The sequence below is a fragment of the Vombatus ursinus genome, unplaced genomic scaffold, assembly GCF_900497805.2.
Source record: "Vombatus ursinus unplaced genomic scaffold, bare-nosed wombat genome assembly UNPS02004691.1, whole genome shotgun sequence".
Classification (NCBI taxonomy): Eukaryota; Metazoa; Chordata; class Mammalia; order Diprotodontia; family Vombatidae; genus Vombatus; species Vombatus ursinus.
The window spans coordinates 3,642,566-3,663,623 of NW_020944469.1; the positions used below are offsets into that span (position 1 = coordinate 3,642,566).

General features: G+C 37.6%; 1 protein-coding gene across 8 annotated transcripts in view; it reads right to left on the reverse strand.

The window, feature by feature from the left end:
* BRWD3 (bromodomain and WD repeat domain containing 3) overlaps positions 1–21,058 on the reverse strand; it is a 128,413-nt gene that overhangs the window by 22,081 nt on the left and 85,274 nt on the right. For 7 of the 8 annotated variants that reach the window (XM_027839458.1, XM_027839421.1, XM_027839414.1 and 4 more), the window contains exons 22-35: positions 19,679–19,755; positions 19,061–19,238; positions 18,183–18,299; positions 14,704–14,811; positions 12,117–12,241; positions 10,959–11,041; positions 6,333–6,444; positions 5,459–5,520; positions 5,206–5,361; positions 4,367–4,487; positions 3,635–3,760; positions 3,440–3,539; positions 2,048–2,104; positions 1,376–1,513 (exon numbers count right to left, since the gene is read on the reverse strand). In XM_027839458.1, the coding sequence (XP_027695259.1) occupies positions 1,376–1,513; positions 2,048–2,104; positions 3,440–3,539; positions 3,635–3,760; positions 4,367–4,487; positions 5,206–5,361; positions 5,459–5,520; positions 6,333–6,444; positions 10,959–11,041; positions 12,117–12,241; positions 14,704–14,811; positions 18,183–18,299; positions 19,061–19,238; positions 19,679–19,755 (1,560 nt within the window). The remainder of the gene's footprint in view (positions 1–1,375; positions 1,514–2,047; positions 2,105–3,439; positions 3,540–3,634; positions 3,761–4,366; positions 4,488–5,205; positions 5,362–5,458; positions 5,521–6,332; positions 6,445–10,958; positions 11,042–12,116; positions 12,242–14,703; positions 14,812–18,182; positions 18,300–19,060; positions 19,239–19,678; positions 19,756–21,058) is intronic. The other variant, XM_027839436.1, reaches the window with a different exon arrangement.

Sequence of the window (21,058 nt, forward strand, 5' to 3'; positions counted from 1 at the left end):
AATGTCTTTTAAGGCAATCAATTCAAAGTCCAAAACCAATGGAGAAAAAGGCTGTCAAAATTTGATGACATCAAATCATAATCCAGAGCTTATTTAGGAAGGTCCTGGGCAGGAAAATGCTGTACCAGTCCGACCTCAGCTCTTCTAAACAAACATATGCCTTTGTCGAAATGGAAAAGAGAAACTTTAAAGTAAAAATCCATTAGAAAAAATGGCTTGCAACCTTTTCTGTGTAATTTTTTTTAAAGGCGAAGAAAGGAAAAGGACAGAAAAGCTGTTGGATAATTTTGTCAAATTATAAGAAGGTTCACTGTAATATGGAAAAAAATCATTTTAAAAGCTTGTTTAAGTGGCTACTGAGCCTGTGCCATAGGGAGAAGAAATTCCTCTGATCCAAACGCTAGACCAATGGATTTCAGCAATCTTCTTCCTTGCTGTTGCCTTCCCTTGGAGAGCACATGCTGTGCAGCCAGATTTCCATTATGAAAATATGAAACGCCAATAACGCAGGAGTTTCCAAATAAGACTGTCATTTTAGTATTTACAAACAACCCTGAACTTTCCCTTCCTAATATTCTTTGATATTATCCCAGAAAAAGATAAAATGTTATCCTTCAAAAAAAAAAAAAAAAAGTCAAAGATTTGGAAGATATTTATCAGTTTCTGTTTGAAAATGCCTTCCCTGAGCTGAAATGTTTTTTTTTTTTTTTTTCCAAGAAAGAATTAATGGATAGAGGAAGACATCTTGGGAGTGACAAGTTCAAGGGTGGGTCTGATGGAGAGGTTCTCAGACAGGGGAGGTCCACAAATTTGCTCTTTAAAATATTTTACTATTTCAAAATAACTAGTTAACTTTGTGGATCTTACATATTGTTTTATGCATTTAGAAACATTATTCTGAGAAGGGGTCCACAGACTTCACCAGACTGTGTTTTAAAAAAATCCAATACAAATAACATTAGAATAACTTCTAATGATCTTTTCCTCAATTCTCTCTCTCTGCTTAAAATGAAAAGTGGTATTGTCATATTGACCATGTGTTAGGGATCAATATTAAGTAAAAAGATCCAGTGAGGACTTAAGCAGAAGTGGAACAGTCTGTGCTCTTATTCACTGAATGTTCACAATGTGCTGAACTCTACTGCAATTAAAAAAAAATATTAAGAAAAAACCTATAAAAGAAAAACAGATAATCAAGGTAGAAAACAGAAAAGAAGCACAGAAAGATTTGAGTCTCAAAGGTGCAGAGTGTAATTTTCAGACGTGGCATGCACAGGCATTGCACAAGTCAGTGACATTATCAAGGTCGAACTGAAACGTGCTGTATGGAGAGTGAGACAACGCTGGTTCTCACTGAAGGAAGCACACAACTCACCGGGTAAGACAACTGATCGACTGGTTGTCGAAAAGGCTCGGAGTCTTCCCGTTCATAAATTAGGCTCAAAAGTTCTTTACATTGTTTTACCCATTCAACAGGAGTTGCTTGGATGGAAGTTTTGGGTGGGCATCTTACCTAGAAGTTTCATGGGAAACTGCATTTAAAACCTAAGATCATAGTCAATAACAGGGATCTCTACATTCTAGGTACTCAAAAACTTTCTGTAAAATGATCTTCATTTAAAAAGAAATTATTTTCCTTGTTTTTTATTAATATCCAAACAGTTAGTAAGCCTAATATATATTACCATGTTGTCCTCTGAAAACGGAGTTTAAGTAGGTTTACTGCTTTAAGAATACACTTCATGGAAATTCTAAGCTAAGAAACATTCTGACCTTTGGAAACTGCAAAAGGTAAAGAAGCACACTTGTGAGGCCCCCATACACCCAGGCAACTCAAGTTTTCCCTTCTAACCCTTAGAACAACATTTACTCTTTTTACTGAATCAATCCATTGTAGGGACATACCAATTTCACTTTACAGTATCCTTTTCATGAATTCCCTCAGCTTTCCAAGGGAAAATGCAACTTAAAGAAAGTTATGCATTTACTAGGGTGGAAAATCTGGGAAAAAAGCATTTCCTTCTCAGCATTTAGTTCCTTTACTTACTGTTATTCCAGAGGATGTTCCAGGACCATCGGAATCTAAATCTGGCACTTCCACCACCTAGAATTTGAGAAAATAAAAACATTATACTGAAAATTTTAAAAACTACTTCAATAATTATAAATCTGCAACAGCCAAAACAGTCCTCAAAGGTTCCTTCCTTGGTGACAAGCAACAAAAGAAAAGCTTCAGGGGGTGCTGAGAAAAAAGGCTTTCTCCACGCCCCCCCACCCCCTTCGTTCTCCTCCTCTTCTCCTCCAATCTAAGAGGCAACAACAGGGAGAATCATTAGCAATGACTGCTTGCTAGCTGGTCAAAAAGAGCAAATAAGCGAAACATTTGCATTATTATATGTACGTGCATGTAGACATACATACACATAATTAGTGACTGACTGATCTCAATGCTTTAAGAAGTCAATTTTCATTAAAAAAGAAAAAAGACACAAAAAATCCTACCCCAAAACATGAAAGTGCTGAAGTATGTGCTACAATTTGAGGATGTGCTATAGGAAATGAAGCTATTTCTACAACAAAAAAGCTTAACTTAGGGCAGTACATGCCCATGGAGACAGCTCCTCAAAATGCAGGCCAAATGCCCCCGGAGGATGGAAATAAACAACCTCCCTCAGTGCTAGTATTGCAAAACCAAGCCATAAATCAACTGAAACCAGCATAAATCCCTTCTCATAAAGATGGGCTGTTGAATCGGATTTATCCTAATTAATTTGGGAGTTAAATTCTGTGCCATGTTAGCTGCAAGAGAACTGTTGCTATATCCCAATAGTGAGCCAAGTGCTAGGTGAAAAACAAAACACAAGATTATGAATAGGATAATTATTTGTGTGTTTCATGGTAATAAAAAAACCAAATGGAATTTTCTGTGTTTTCCTAATTCTATGAGCAATAATATCTAACTCACTCCGCTAATACATAATTACATTTTTCAGCCTCCTATATTTTCCAAGAATAGCGTAAGCTATATACACTGGGGCAAATGAAGACATCGCATGAAACAAGTCAAATCTCTCAAAACTGAGGTCAAAATACTCTAAGCTTACACCTACTATCCAACAAGTAATAAAATTCATACAAATTTCAATTATGTTAGTCAGCGTTCCATCAAATAAATGTTAAGAAGTGTTAAATGCATTCTTTTCAAAAGGCTAAAAGCTGAAATGCTGATTGTTCATTACTGAAACCTCTTAAGTCATAATAGGTTAACAGCTGACCTGTCTTTGAACCCTAGTAACTTTGGAATGTCCTGCCAAAATAGAGGTGAGAGTTTTAATTTTAAAAGGATGCAGGTGTTAATCAAACAAATTGCTCACAGCCAACTAAAACACATCCATTTTAAGCAACGTTAAGAATCATTCACTTTTTTTGACATTCTTACCTCATTGCTAACATCCTGGTCCCCATCTTCCTCAGTACTTATTAAATCTTCTGCCTTAACTTTATTATACGTAGACAGAATATCAGTACAGCTCTGATCCCTGCAAAACAGGAGGGCAAACCAAAATTTGACTCATGTGACAACTTTTAAAATTAAAAAAGTTTGTCCCCATGAAAAATCAAATTATTCTCTTACCCAATAAAGCGAAGTAAAACATCAGTTACAACTTTGGCTGCTTTAACTATAGGACTGTCGGGCTCATTGAAAGTCCTGGCATTATGTTCAATGTATCGTACCTCCCACATCAATGCTGATATTCTTCTGAATAAAGGAAAACTTATCTGTCAGTTGCCAAGAATAAGTACAAGTATGCTGATATTCTAGAGATAAAAAAAACTTGAAATAACACTTTGCATAACACATGAAAGGTGATCAAATCAATGTGCATGGTTGACATGCAAATAGAAAGACAGTGAAGAGATTGTGTAGGCATAGAACCTAAGACACATGACTAGGGTACAAGAATCCTAGCCTGCCTGCCAAAACTTGGGATAAAAATGAAATTAATGTGTCCTGGGTAAAAAGTGATTTAGAGGGATACGAGGGAGGTGGAGAAGATGGGGAAGGGGAAGACAAATTTCTCAAGTAGTAGGAAAAGAAAGAGAAAAGAATGCCAAGAACATGGTTTGAGAAGCAACAGCTCTTCTAGTGGTTACTTTTAAAACACATAATAATACATCATGGGTTTTTTTTTTGATTATGGGAATCAGGGGTCTATGTTAACTGGATGAAATTGTGATGAGTCATTTCACACAATTCCTTACTTGGTACTATAACAATGCAGACATTATTGTATCAAACTAGCTCAAAAGAAACACATGACCAATGTTTTGTATTTTCTACAAAAATTATAAGGACTCAACTAACCTATAAAATCGGTTTTCAAGTCTCCGCTTAATTGTGTTGAGGTCGGTTGGATAAGCAACTACAGTGCAATACAAGGGGTAGGCACTAAGGTCCACGGGAACAGCAAAAGGGCTAGCAAAATCTACAAAGAATCAAGATCAAACAAGGAAATGTTAAAAAACCAAATGACATTTCTTTTAAACAAATGAGATCCATTTCTCATGAATGCTTACAAGAAGAGGGTATGATACAGTTATGCCCTGAAAAACGATGGTGACTACATCATGGGACAATTAGTTGATATTACTTTCACTTTGTAGAAGTATAAGCTTAGAAGAAATAAAATCTACCTATCCTGATGTAAACTTCAATACAATAATTTGGTGGAGAACAGCAAAAAAAAAAAAAAAAAAAAGATCAAAAGGGAAACTATGAAATTTGGTTTCAACATCATATTTAAAAGAACTCAGTAGATGTTTTGTGGGCAAACTCCATGTTTCATTAGTCATATGCTTTATGACATTTAGCAAAGCATGCAAATAAAAGAAATGACTTATCCAATCTCTCTCCCAATGAACCCGCCTGAACCAGAAGTAACAGTCAAGGGGCAGAAATCCAGGGAGAGCTATCTCCTTATTGCCAGCCACAATGACACGGGGAAGACAAACGGCCCCAGAGAACATCAGAAAAAAGCACAGCAGTCATCACTGTGGCCAGGCACTTAAAAGCACTAATGTTAAAACAAAAATCAGCTTCCTCCCTAGAAAAAGCAATGTGTGATTGAATATGGCAAACTGTGACATTGGATTCCATTCTACGGAGTAGAAAGGAGTTCCCTCGGTCTCATAGGTCCGTCGTACCCAGGGTAAGAAGATGGTCGATGCCCTGAATGATGCGTTCACACTCCTCATCTCGAGAATGAGCCCCCCATTCTCCTTCTTGAGGCCTGTAGAGGAGAGCAGTCAGTTCTTCCTGAGATACAGGGACACCAGCACCGACTTCTTCTGGCAAGGCAGCTTGTGGAAAGAATAAATCACAAACAATTAACTTGTGATCTCTGGGGACTGCCATGTTACTTCCAGAAGGAGAATGAATTTTCAAAAGGATATTTACTTCCTTCTGGAATTGGTTCCATGTCCCAGGGGCTCATCTTTTCTCTCTCGTTATTGTCCCAACTATTAAAAAGCAATAAGACAGAAATCAAATTTACATGCCCTTGTTTTTATAGACGTAAGAGAGAACCTTCTGTGTGTTATTTGAAAAAGTACAATGCAATCTTATGTGTGAGATCACCCCTTAAGAAAGAAACATCGGCTACTGACAGTGACCTTCAACTACGAGGTTCAGTCTACTGAACTTATCACCTCTTCAACCCAAACTTACATCTAATACTGAGTCAAGAAGAACTGAAAGAAATGGCCACTTTGGGAATCGTGCTTTTAAGAAAAAAAGGTGTCCATTTTGTAAATTTCTTAATTCTGTGAATTAAATTCCTCTGCTGTCTTTAGTATGAACCAAAAAGTCAGGAATATCTTCTTTTCCAATCTGTAAAGAGTGAACCCCCAAATCAAGCTCTGTTAAATGACTGGAAATCATTCAAGATTTGTTGGAAATAAAATTATTAGAAAAACTAAGAAGGAAACAGCTGCAGTGTGTTCCACAAAATTAAATAAAATGTTAGCTGCATGTTTCTTGCTACTTTCATCAATTACATCAAATCACATGATGACATTTGAGCAAGATGGTCTTAGAAAGAAAAGAATCCTTGTCTAATATAGATAAAAACATAAAAGAGAAAAACATGAGGAAGGAAGAAACAGTTCAAGCTACAGTCCCTTGCTTTACACAATGGACCAACCATTAGGTGGTTAAATAATGGTTTAATATTCTCAGATAAAAAAATACTCAAGGAGGTGTATAAAGCCCATGTATTTATACACTGTGGCACGAAATGTGGATGAAAAGCCACTGTAATTACCATACTTACTGAACACTGTAACACTGGAAGGAACTGTCGGGATACTCTGGTTGGAAAGGCTGTTGACTCTCCACAGTTCCAAACCACCATGCATCATCTATTATACTGCGAAATCTGTCACCTAAAGTGTTTGTTAAAGAGAATCGTTAAAAGGCACTCATCCTTCCTGTTAAACAAACGGAAATCTACATATCTACAACTATAAGGATTCTAGGCAAAGACATTTCTGAGATAACTGGATCTCACCCCTTCCAGTACCAAAACATCTTAAACTTTTTTAGCTAATTGTAATTCATTTCTAAGAATTTTTTCAAAACGTATTACGTTTTTCTCTATCTTCTTAAATGTAGAATACTGAAAATAACTGACTATTTTCTAGATATGAGTATCTATTACTTACTATTAAATAATACAGTTATGTTGGCTACTGAGTATTTCTCCTCCAAGTCACACTGTCCAATGTCACATCTGCTTTCACTGCGCCTGCATCTAACAGACCGAACACTGCCTTTATACTAGTTTGTTATGGGTCAGAAATTCAGAAAACTAAGTTGGTTAAGAATTATAGGTAAGATAAACATGAATGAGGCTCTAGGTAAGCTGGGTAAGAGTGCATGGTTTCTGTATAGGGACTTGGGAGCAGTTTCTTCAAGGAAGCAAGTTTTAGAGGTGAGGAAAGGAGTATTACTGTGGAAGGCATCAACACTATATACATAATCCCAATATGGTCCTAGGAACTTGAAGATGACCTCTATTAGGTTGGGTGGGATCTCAGAGGAGGATTTATGAGAGGTCATGTATAAGGATCACACAGGTAAAGAAGAGGTGACATTTGCACCACTGGAGGTGCAAATACCCATACTGATCAGATCAGAAAGCCTTACTCAAATACAATCACTTAATGCAACTAAAAAATTAAAACCTACTTTGTTTTCCTATTCTGGTTGTTTCCCAAAAGCTCTTGCAGGCTGAACTAGTTACTTCCTCTTACTATTAAAGCTCTTTATTAAAGCATGGAAGTTCTTTGCATGTTATGTTATTCAGCCTTTAGATCGGAAGGACCAAAAATAATCATCAATGCCATTTCATCTTCCAGCTTAGGCCCTCCCCGCACTGTATACATATAATCCTTTTTCCCCTCTTTTAAAAAAATTAATTTTATTTTGTTTCAGGTCTGCATTTTCTTCCTCCTGCCTCCCCCGCTGAAAAAGCAAAAAAACTCCCCAACCTCTTAGAACACTGGCATGTATAGTCGAGCAAAACAAATTCCCACGTTGGTATGGGCCACAAGAAAAAAATACAGCTCAGTCTGTACACTGAGTCTGTCACCTCCCTCTCTTTTTCATCACAAGTCCCCTGGAATTGTGATTGATCATTATGTTAATCAGTGTGCCTAAGCCTAAGTTGTTTGTCTTCAAAACACTGTGGTTATCATATAAAAATCGTTCTCCTAGTTCTACTCATTGCACTTTGCATAAGTTTATAAAACAAGTCTTCTTGGCTTTCTCTGAAACTATCCCCTTCATCCTTCCTTACAGCATCAATACTATTCCATGACATGGACACGCCATAACTTCTGGATGGGCAACCCCTCATATTCCAAGTCTTTACTGCCACAAAATGGGTGGCGAGAAAGGTTTTTCACCTATTGGTTCTTCCTCCCCTTTTTAATCTCTTTGGTAATTAGACCTAGTAGTGGCATTGCAGGGTCAAATAGCATGCTTTCCAGAAGAGCTGATCCCGTACATATATACTCTTCTCCATGGTATACAGGATCACAGAATCCTAGGATTTGGATTGAACCTTGGAAGTCGAGTCTAAGGCCCTCACTGTAAAAAACGAAGCAACTGAACCTCAGATAAGTCAAGTGACACAGGAAATTAGAGGCAGAGCTAGGATATGAACAAAGCCTTCTGATTTCAAATTTGGTGCTTCTGAAATTACACCACAGAGATCTCCGTAATATCGGAACTCTCTGTTGGGGGTGGGTTTAAGAGGAAAAGGCGTTTGGACTCATAAGTTCATCAGTGGAGAAAGCTACCAGTAAGGACATTTCCTCTGCCAACTCAGATTACAACTAATCTGCAATTTTTATAGGATTAGAAGAACTGACGAGGGAACTGAATGACGTGTAAGTGATTTGCCCAGGGTAATATAGCTAGTACGCTATATGGAGGAAGACCTGAGTCCAGGTTGTCCTGGCTCTGCACGTCTGGCTCTGTTGGACTTCCGCTAAACTAAAGGAATCGGTTAATCCAAGACCAAGTTGATTTTTCATTTTGGCGGTATGGCTCATTTAAACACTTAAGGTTAAAAGAAGTTTAGGAACTCTAATTAATTGCAATGAGCAATCTTGGGCCCAGAAAAAAGCAGAAGAAACATACATTCCTTAATATATGTTTGTGGGGCAGGGAGATATGGAATGCTGCTTACATCGTCAAGATGTGGTTCCTCTGTTGTCTGGTTTTGCTTAAAACTATATTTCTTTGTTGGGGGTGGGGAAAATGAGTATGTTAGGAAATGTCAATTACAGAAAAAAAGGTTATCTTCAAAAAATGGGGGGAAATATGTTCATGAAACACATCTAAGTCCTGTTCAGTTGCTGACAGTGCCATAGGTACAAATTAGCACATGACTGATTATACACAAATTACCGTATAGTTGGTGAAAATTAGGTATCAGACATTCTGTAAACTACTGTAAAGCTTCCCAGCTGAACGCAATTGCCACAAACATCTTTAGGTAGAATTCAAACATTCGTCATTGAAATGGATGCACTAACACACGTGTATATGTGTATGTATTTGTAACAATACAGTCTGTTGCCAATTATATATAAATACACATACATGTGTGTATGTGTTTTCGTGGATATGTATGTATGAATATCCATTTGAAATTATTATTTTAAGAAATAAAACAAAAAGTTTGAGCTCAGGGGAATCAAGTGGGCATAAATTATATAGATTGAAAAAAAACCCTCTAATTTGGTTTCATGCCAAAATTTTGAGAATGAAAGGCCTGTTCATGGAAAGGAAATTGGCTCAGAAGTTGGAATAGTTGGATAGTTCTCCAAATGGAAAAGTATTCATGGTGAGTAGGTGGCCCTTTCTGTAACGAATGAGGGACCTGGGTAGTAGGAAAACCTGGTTTAAAAGTTGTATAAATGATCATGGAGGACAACATAGAGAAATACGCTGAGATTTCAGATAATATTCAACTCTCCTAGATAGTGAAATTTCAAGTAGAGTTTCTCTCTCTTTTCTTCAAGACAGAATGAAATCTACATGAGGAGGTATCATTAATGTGGTACGATGCATCTGCTTTTTCATCATTGGCTTTGACCCAAGCCAAAAAATCTATAGTAACCAGATAGAATAGTTAAAAAACAAAAAAAATGTTAGAAAACAAAGGCCCAAGATTCTCCTGCGTTCAGAAAGTCCAATAAAATGCTGGGCATGATTACTGTTATTATCAAGTCTGATTATACAAAAACAGGGTTTCATCTGCACCTTGGATAAATAGGGCAGCTTTGGTTATACCAACCCAAAAAAGATATATAAGAACTAGAGAAGTTCCAGAGAAAAGAAAACAGTACTTGGCACAGGTCCTGGCACACAGTAGGTGTTTAATCAATGTTGACTGATTGATTGATTCGTTAATAAGATGATGCCAAGGACAGTGGAGCTGTTGTGTGAGTACAGTCTAAATTGATTCACTTTTTTGGTTCCCAGTTCACTAATCTGGCAAAAGAAGGGGCTGGATAAGATCAAGAGTTCTTAACCTGGGATCTACAAGTCTCATTCCATTAAACATATCCAAAGGGCCACAAACTTGGATAGGAAAATAATTACAACTTTATTTTCATTAATCTCTAATAGAAATTAAGGATTTCCTTCAATTATTAATTTTTCAAAAATTAACCTTAAAAGTAATCAATAGGTTTCATCAGTTTGCCAAAAGGGTCCATGATACAAGAAAGGTTAAGAGAACCCTTGAATTAGATGATTTAAAGACATTTATAATTTAGGTCCTATGAATCTCTACGTTTTAAGATTATTCAGCCTGGAAATACTGAGAATAGACAAAATTCAAGACTAAAAATAAGAGAATGTGTACCAATTAATGCCTAGATGAATGCCAGTATTTCAGGTTTGAAAGAAGAACCCTTAGGACCAAAAAGAAGTCATTCTTTACACAACAGGTAGCATAATTGTCTATGAGTTGCAGAGGATAAAAACAAAGAGGTCCAAAAAAGATTTGACAGAAATTAATGGATTTAGATCCATAGAAAATGTGTGTGCTATCCCTAAGTTTTTGAAATTATGTCACAGAGACTATGACTTCATTAAACTTTCCTTTGTGCAAATACTAGAATCAAAATACTATGCTAGACACATCTCATGTCAATTCTCCCATCTTCAGGTGGATTGGTCATTTTAACTAATTATCCATTAACAAATTGAAAAGCAGCGGAGATAATAAGCTGTTACATTTATGTTATCATCATGAACACCACACCCTTTTGCTCCAATACAAATCCATTTTGAGATCTCTTAGTCAACAATGAAAATAAAAAACCCATTTATTTACCTTGAAGTACTGCCCATAAAAGGTGGCAAAAAATCTACTTACCAGTCTGCCAGTTCCTTTCTTTGGCTTCATTATAAAACTGATGGAGAACAAGGAAATCAATAACATCTGGCATATCATGGTACCTATGTAGGAAAAAGAAATTTATATATTTCTATAAATATGCCCTGTGCGTACCACACAAATAGCTGTACACTCCGGGGGCAAGGCCTTTAACTTCTCAGTGCCTAGGCAACTCTGTGATCCTGTAAGCTGCAGCAAGCTGCCAAAAAGTTCAATCTACCAATGAAATCCTAAGTCCAATCCCTATCCCCATAAAGTACAGAGGCAATACTAATAAACTCCCATTTTGCTAGTGCCTGAAGGTTCAAAAAACCTTTCCCTGAAAACAACCTTACGAAGTAGGCAATGACAGAATTATAAGCCCCGCTTTACAGAAAAAGGCACAGAGGCAGGAAGAGATGAACTGGCTGGCTGCTCCCAGGCAGAGACTCAAGCACAGGGGTTCTACCTCCAAGCCCAATGTTCTTCTGCAATCACTACATGCTCCCACTCATTCGAGGCCTATCAATATCAAGGCTGTCAATATAAAGGTACAAAGGTATAGAATCAGGAAATCCAAGTGTCTTGGGAGGGAAGTCATTTGAGGTATGAAGTATCACCAAACACACAGGTGCAAAGACTTTCACGCAGGTATGCCTAAAATGCATTCACTTTGCACCCCAAGCATACAAAGGGCTATCTGATGGAAGCTGTGCCTAACTTATTAAACATATTCAAAAGTGATAAAATGTTCCTGTCAATTTGCTTGACAAAATTACCACTAAAACTAAATTTACAGGGTCAGATAAAAGTTTAGCAAAACATTAAACATAACTTAAGGTTCTAATTAAGTTGCCCAAAACCTACAATTTGGCCATCAAAATAAAAGCCACCACAAATAAGAGGAGCCACAGATGCTCTACTTCTACAGTAAGACTGGACACTGCTCAAGGGTAGGAATTTTATCTGACCGTGTAAATTTAGTTTTAGTGATAATTTGTGTCTTGGGAATTTCTTCTAATACCCACATCCCAATTGAGGAGCAAACAGAAGCTGCTATATGCTGCACAAGTAGAAGGTATTCGATAAAAACTTAGTGCTCTGGTCATAGAATCTTTTTTGTCGAATTCAGCACTATGACCAGAATATGCTACTTACTTAATGGAAAAAGATTCTCCAGTCATTTTGCCTGAGATGGGATCCAGAAATGCGAGCTTCAAGCAGCAAAGTGTAGGTGGTCCAATTTCGTATTTGATTCCCACAGTCTTCACAAATTCTTGTTCCTATTCAGAAGTTACCAAAGAAATATTGTTTGATGTAACTGCATAACACATACATCTTATTTTATCATGAGGCAAGTCTATAAATCGCCCATTTTCTATCACAGGGCTAGAATGAACTCTGAGGGAGAAACACATTCATTTGCTTTTTCCAAAGAATTCAAATAGTTTCCGGTCCTGTTTCTAAGTCTGCAGAAGGCGGCTCAACTACACAGCCTAACACCCCACGTCCTTAACTTTAATTCACCTTCCAAATTCCTACTACTAAAATAAAATACATCTCTTCTTATCTTGTCTTCATAAGAAAAATTGGCTGATTTCGATTCAACAACTATTCCTAATGTATCAGCAACATACAAAACAAGTCCTCAGCCTCTTTTACTGGATCTTCCCCCAGGTAATACCCGCTAACCGTGGGTGCTCCACAAAGCTTTCTTCTTCCTCATCAGCCCTCATGGACTCCATGATCATCTTTTTTTTTTTTTTTTTTTTTTTTTAAAGGCAACTGGGGTTAAGTGACTTGCCTAGGGTCACATAGCTAGTAAGTGTCAAGTGTTTGGTCTGAGGCCGGATTTGAACTCAGGTCCTCTTGACTTCAAGGCCAGTGTTCTATCCACTGTGCCACCTAGCTGCCCCTATGACCACCTTTAAGCAGATGATTCTGTTATCTCTAACCTCTCTCCCAATCTCCAGCTTCACATCTCCCCACTGCCTACTGGCAGCTGCAACTGGATGTCCTATACACACCTCAAACTCATCATGACCAAAACCGAATTCATTATCTTTCCTCCTCCAGGGGTGGGGAACCTGTGGCCTCGAGGGCACATGTGGCCTTCTAGGTCCTCAAGCGCAACCCTTTGACTGAATCCAAACTTCATAGAACAAAAGGATTTGTTCTGTAAAACTTGGACTTGGTCAAAAGGCTGCACCCAAGGACCTAGAAGGCTACACATGGCCTCGAGGCCCAGGTTCCCTCTCACTCCCCACATCCAAACTATTGTCAAGGCCTGTCAAGCATTTCCTATCCTGCAAATACTTGGTAAAATATGGAGAACCACACAAACATCAGGAATTATTACTGACAATGGGCATGAGGTTCATTCAAATGATAGAACCTTGAACTTCTCTCAGCCTGTTTCCTCAACTGTAAAACGGTGATAGTAATAGCACCAATTTGAGGGTTGTTGTGAAGATCAGAAGAGATCATCTTTGTAAAGCACAACGTGAACCTTCAAGTGCTCTATAAAAGTGAGTTTCCATCACAATCACTACCACCATCTTTCCCCTAAATGTTCCTCTCACTTCAGAACTTCCTTTTTATTGTTGATGCTCCCACTAGGCTAGGCAGCGGCCTCTCAATTACGATAAAAAGAAAAAACCAAATGAGAACTAAAAAAAATTAAATTAAAAAAATGAAAACACAACACACCCCTTTCAATCAAACTCTGGATGCCATATGTCACTGTGCAGACCCCTCCGTGTCATGATGACTCCACATCAGGCCTGTACAACATGTGGGCCTGCTCTACATGGACCATTCCCTCCACCTTCTCTCCACCACTACCCTGGACTCTGCCCCCATTCCCTTGGGTCTGATGGGGCTGGCAGGGCCCAACCATCCACAATCCTTGAAGGGAGGGACTACTCTTGCTTACTTCACATTTGTAACCACCGTGCCCGGCACATTATCAATACAAGTTCTATAAATGTGAGAATTAGTCAGGAAATTCAACAACTACTGATTAAGTGCCCTCGAGGAGTTTATATTCTTTTGGGAAGATAAGAACACGTACACAGATTGAGGAAACACCCAGCACTCTAGGTACTTCACATGTGGTAACTAATTTGATCCTAACAATTACCTCATGAGGTAGGTACTATGATTTTCCCCATTTTACAGATGAGGAAACTGAGGCTAGGGAAGGGTGACTTGCTCAGTATCAAAGAGCTAGTAAGTGTCTGAGGCAGGATTTAATCTTAGGTCTTCCTGACTTCAAATCCAGCAATCTACCCACCACAGTTTCAACCTAAACTATAATTAGGACTTCTCTGAGATGGTAGGGTACAGGAAGTATATTCTAAGAATGGCATGGAAGGAGACAGAATGTTAGAAAGAGCTAGTCTGCCAGTTTACTGGGGATGCTGAGTCCATGAACTGGAGGAACATGGAATTCAGCTTGCAGAAGTAGGTTAAGAGAGTCTGACTGGGGAAGGGTTTGGGAGCCATTGCATATTCTGTGTGTAGGAGTGACAAGAAGCACTCTGTGTTTTACAACGACCACTTACCTTGCTGTGTGGAAGGGAGAGGAGCTGGAAGCAGGGAGACTATTGTAAAAGTCTAGGCAGGAGTTAAGAACAATAAAAACAAACCCCACACAATTGCTAAGTCTTCCAAGGCAATAAATTGTTTAATTCATTTGCAAGGGTACTTCAAAGACACAGGTTCAAGAACTTGGGAAGCTTACCCTGAGGTCCATTTTGTTCCATGGCTGTTTCTGCAAATTAACACTGTATATTTTTGCTTTTCTTACAGCCCGCACATAAGCTTCATGGCCTTGCCTAAAATATATCAGCTAAGGGAGAAAAGAAAGGTCTTAAATAAAATGTCATTTTGAAATTCTATATCCCCAAACACTCTGACAAACACCATCTTCTGTTTCTGTCGCCCAGCAAAAACGTTCCAGTGCTCATCCTTGGCACACAAGTGCTATAGGAGGAAAATGAAACCAAATGACCTCAAGGATTTAACGCCTAGGTAACAGCAATCATTCACATACATAAAGATAGAGACAACATAGTGCCAAGTCATTTAACAACCATTCTAGAAGTGAATTTGCATTAAGTCAGATCTTCCTGTACAACTCCTGGCAACATTATCTGCAATGTGTAACATAATCCATCCTCCAAACACACAACCATTAACAATGAAGATTTGCTATATTCATAGTAATAAAGGGGATGAGGTTTCACTCGTATAAGACAGCTAGACAAGAGTCCAGTGAAGAACATCAACTGCCCAGTAGTATAAATCCATACACTACAGAACTACAGAAGTTATGACTCCTACTTTCTAAGGGTAATTTAAGTTTTGACTTAATTTTTGATTATGGGGACCTCCACAGTTTGGAACTGCATTACCCCGACAGTCCAAAATAAACTAAAAGAACAGAATTCAGAATTTAAAGGAAATAGGCATATGGCTCAGTAGTCACCCAATTTTGGATAATTTCTACCACACCAGGTTTGTTTTGTTTTGTTGTGGGTTTTAATACCATGATCATGCTTATCCCTTTTGGAATTCACCCTTCTTTGAGATATCCTGAAAATCTATCCCTAAGTGCCTTAAAAATATGTCCTCTCTAGCAGGGATGTATTCTGTGCATATTGCCGAGGTCAAGTCCAGCTTCTTTTCCCACCTGGATTTCCTTGAATGCTACTTCCACTTCCATCCAACATACTGAGAGACCCGAATGCACTTCTTACATTATTATCAAGTAGGTGAATAAGCTCCTACAGTCATGGTGGCGAGATCAGTTTGTTGTTCTCTTCTGATATTCACTTATAAAAAATGCTCGTGGGCTGAAATGGCTTAGGTGAGGTTAATGGAAAGTTTCTAAACACTCATTTTCCCCACTGCTGAGTTTGTACTTTCAACTAGTGCTACCCATAGCTGCCATTTTTATGTGCAAGGAGACCTAAGTGTTTTCTGGTTAAAGAGATTTCTTGGGTTTCTTTTGGTCTCCTTGTGAATGTTAATCAGTTAAATTCGGCAAAGAAATGGTAGTAAAGCTAGCCTTGATGTTCATCTATTTCTCATTTTTCAGAATCAATCAATAATCATTAACCATCTACTTGATTATAGACAGCACCAATAACAGCAACTGGGTCAAACGGCATGCTGGGATTGCACGTGGTACTTTTTAATCTTTAGTCTTTCAATCAACTTGATCTTAAATTTGACCTTTGCTCTGATCAGCTGATCTGACTGTATAATGAAAACTAAATCAGAAATGACTACCACATCAGTAATCAGTCATTTTTTGGTCTGAACTCTGAAATAAGAGTTCATTTCTTTTTTTTTTTCTTTAAGTTATTTGGAGTTTGCTACACCCAGGGCTTTTGGGCAATCTTCCTAAAGAAAGTCTGCATGGCATGCAGGGATGAAGATGTTAAATAATCTTCAGTCACTTGCCCTCTGTATTATTTATTCCCAAACCACATAATTTCAACATGCCTTTCACCGTAGTCCCCTATGTCTAGCTCTTCCCTGACATCACCAAATAGCAAACTGTGTGGAACTGGCTGGGAGGCCATAGCCAATGTGTAAATTTCCTTGACTGTACTCATTTGTTACAAGGAAAGAGGGGGAGAGGAGAATTGAGGTACTGATGCCAAGAATGAAACATTAAAATGAAACGAATATTAAAAAATAGACAGGAAAGTAACAAAGAAGTTTCGAAGTGGACAGAGACAAGGACACTTGTTACTAGGGTAAAATATTCATATTTGTTAAGTTCATAATAAATAGAATTTGAATTTAAAAAGTAAAAATATCAGTTAGGAGTAAGTTGTCAAGTTCTTCATAGAATTTCTCTACTTCTTAAACCTTGGCAACACAGTGGTACAAAAACTATCACTAGCTTCATGAATCTCCCAAAACATCATAAGAACTGCAAATCAAGATGATCAAGTAACCCATTCAATGATGTTTCTCATCGCCTTTGAGCATGATGCTGCCAGCTCTGCTGCCCCCTCCATTGGTTTTTCTGACAAAAGCCTATAAGCCACTCTTTTATTTGGCGGCAATGGCTCAATGTCTTCCTATGCGACCAAAATGGAATGGCTTCAGTTCCTACAGTAATATATCAGCCAGCAGGAGATCGACTCCACTGCAGGTGGAACAAGGTCTCTCATTAAGAAAACCAATGTTAGTTATGTTAGTTAACAGTTATGTTAGTATTTGTAAAATGGTCAAAAAATTATAGGGTTCTTAAGATCTTTTGCACTAAACAAAATATTTAAACAACCAAAACTGATGTTTGGCAAAGATGTAATATGTGCTTAGGTACTCTGACGCATCTAATTTTCTAAACACAGTCTTGCAAATAGGGTCTAACATTGCAAAAGTACTGATACTTTCAACATTCCCTTGTTCAACAAAAGTTGTCCTTGGCTGACTCGTAACAGTGTGGTAGTAACCCAAAATCTTCCAAACCAGCAGACTATAAGCTCTCCCAAAGTTCTGCCTGGGTGGAAAGTCTTTAAGTACACTTTAGGCAACAGACTGTCTCTCCCATGCAATGAATGACCAGCCAGCAATCAAAACTGAGGTTTCACTTAACATGTTAGAGAAAGTATACAAACCTTTTGGCGCTTCAGAGATAACATCACAATTTTCATAAAGAAATTTAGAGCTATGACTTCTTGTTTAGATAGATTTCATAAATTTTGTACTAGCCAACTACAAATACGGTTAACTATATTCATTAATTTATTCAATAAAATGCCCAAAAGGAAGGAATTGGTTTTCTTTGGTTTTGTTTTTTGGAACTTTTCCAATTAGGTTACTGATGTTCTGAAAAATGCCAGTCTTCCAGAATTAAAACTTGCATTTAGGATCAAATTGCTATAGCTGTATTTTTAAATTAAAAAAACAAAACAAAACAATTTTTATTCTAAACCAACTCCAAATAAAATGGGCATTTCCCTATACATAGAATAGAAAAAGAAAACTGTACATGAAACTGCAAATCTGTCCATATCTTGGTTTTCTTTGGAAATTCACAATGTAAATTTCAAAGCTTTCTCTGAGTCTTTCTGCCTCTCCTTTTGTTCTCTTGTGTGCACTTACAAATATCTTCTCAATTCAACTATTAGGAGTGAAGTCACTAGAGAAAATAATGAATAGTTTTCATGACTATGCAAGCCAATCAATAAAAGTCACCTCATCTCCCATCTGTGGAACTAATGGGGAACGGCGTGGGATGGTATCCAAGATCCACTGGGGTGCAAGCCACTCTTCACTGGGTTCACCTGTTACAGCAGGCAGTCCGCTAGGTTTCTTTAAAATAAAAATGAGACATCTATAGTCATAAATACATGGATAATAACCTATCAAACGTTAAACACAGCTGGTCCACGGTGTATCCTAACATTTCATTTTCAAACCTTTTCTTTCAAGAGTTAATGAAAACTTTCCTGACAATACAAGTCTTTTGGGCGCTACCCAAATTAAAGCAAGAAATACTAATTATTTTGAAATATACACTCTATCTTTAACACAAGTATTGCTGTTCTATGACCGTGCAAGAAATGAAATGCAATCCATAATGCTTTTGCTGATGCTAGATCTCAATCTATCAATGAAAGAGGCAACAGAATGCTTAACTACAGTATTTTAGATTTAAGGAAATAGAGGGATCACACCTTATCACCAGGGAATGCTAAAAATGACAAATAAAACTGTCACTAAAGAACGAAAAAAAAAAATAGAAATGAAACAAAAAAATCAATAGTAAAGGAATTATGCACCGTACAATTTACTTTTTGCTGCTTTTCCAAATAGAGGGGAAAAAAATTACATAAATTCCAGACTATTAGAGAAAGGATTCATGCTATCTGAATATTTTATAACTGTGCACAACAACTTAAAACAAGCCAAAAAATAAAAACTGCCTTTAGAGAACGGGAAAAAACAAAACAAAAAAACACCATTGTCTAAAACCAGTTACATGTGCTCACAAAGTAAATTTTAAATCCATTTAGTCTCTCAGTACTAAAACCATATGAAAGACCAAAAAATTCAGTCCTCAAATTCCAGACCTTTTTTCTTGTCTGTTTTGGTTTACTTTTCTTTTCTTCCAGTGATTTAGTATCCTTCAAATTTTCTTCCTCAGAACTGATACAAATTTTCCGTGTTGTCTGTCTGGTTTGTCTCTTTGGAGGTTGCAGATTAATCCCAGCATCTGCTGTCCAATCAGAATAATCACTTGATGAATCACTGCAAATAAAACAAATGTACAAAGAGCTTAGTAATGAAGAGCAATTGTTTGGTTCACATTTAAATTTGACATGCTCATTTTTAAAATGTATACTAGCGGGCATCTGTGCAAGCATAAAGAGAATATTTTTTACTGTATTACTGAAATTATTTGTAGCGAGATGTTTTTTGGTAAAAAAAAAGTGATACGGCAGTTAAGAGGATCCACAAAGCAGTGTGACTGGCTGCTGATATAGGTTCTGATCAGAGACTTTCTAAATAAATGTAAGTATTATTTCAAATATTACTCCCAAGGTGTCTGTTGAGACTGAAATACGATTCATATGTGTAGTGCTGAGACACATGCGATTTTAATTTGTACTTCAGCAGATTCATGAAACTTTCAGGACTTTTCTCCAACAAAATTGAAGAAGAATTTGGAATAAACTAGTTACAAGTACCTGGAGGAGCTTTCCATTTGCCACTCGGCTACAACATCATCGGCAGATGCATCGCTAGTGCCTCCGGTTTCCTCTTCCTGCAATCAAAATCAAATCAAGTCTTCAGTGTCTCTTCCTAGCATGATAGCTCAGTCAGTTCTGCTATAATGTGTGTTTTGAAAACTCCCAATCTGTTCCAATATGACTGATCTATTAGAGAACATTTGGAGCATAATGCAATTTCACGTTTGCTTATGTGAGATTTCATCCATGAGAACACATTGAGAACATAGAAAACTGCACCACTTCACACTAACTCCCAAGCTGCACCCCCTAAAGATGCTCACTTCCAAGCAAAGGGCAGGTCTTTTTCAAGGTTAAGTACCACATTTACTGGGTTGGTTGACTGATCCAATTGACTTCAGATTCTTGAATTGATGTTTAATATTATTTTAATATAGTTTCACAAATTATATGGCTCTGATGGACTCTGAGGGCACATTCTTAGACTTTTATTTTTTTACCCATGATACTGGCATACACTAAGATATGCTCTCAGTAACTTCACACATTATGACTGAAAATCCATTTGGAACAATGTCTTTACTGTCTCTTTAACTAGGTCATTCTGAAAGTATCACACACATGCTACTTTAATTGTTACTTCATCAAAATTCTTGTCTTCTTGCTTCAACTGAAATGAATAAATGGGATAGGAGTTATTCTCCTACATAAACACGTATTTGGAGGTGATTGGAGAATGTGCCCTCAGTGTATTGTCTTAATACTTTTTTTTTTTAATAGGGAGATAATTCACAGAGATTGGGAGATAATCAATCACGATTATTCACGATTATAGGAAGCTCTGTGCACCTTGCATTACTCTACAGATTTTTCATTTGGCATTCCCAAGCTGGTCACTTTCAATGTGAACACCTGGTTTCCAAAATTGGTTGAAGTTAATAAAATGTCAAAAGTTAGCCCACATTTGCAAGAAGAGCAACCTGGCTCGGGGACATAAGAGAAAGCCTGGAGTGCAGCCTGGGAGAGGAATGAGACAGTGCCATATTTACTGTATATCTTCTGATGCAGCAGGAGCTATGGGCCAAGGAAGATTGGTTCATACCCCTCCTCCCCCTTCAGTCCTGAATCCTGAATCCCCCAATAGCTGAAGATTTTGTCATCTTGGGTTCTGTGGGAATCAGGGGGCAGGCTGAGCAGCATCCAGACACTGTGGGTGTCACAAATATTTACTGTAGTATTCATATGTTTCTTAACCATTTAACATGTATCAAACTATGCTACCATTTTTATTAGGTCTTTTTTAAAAATTCCACTGACCAAGGTTCTGAGTGTTGTGCCCCCAATTCCAAATTTCCCCTAAGCCCTGTGGGTTTTTAT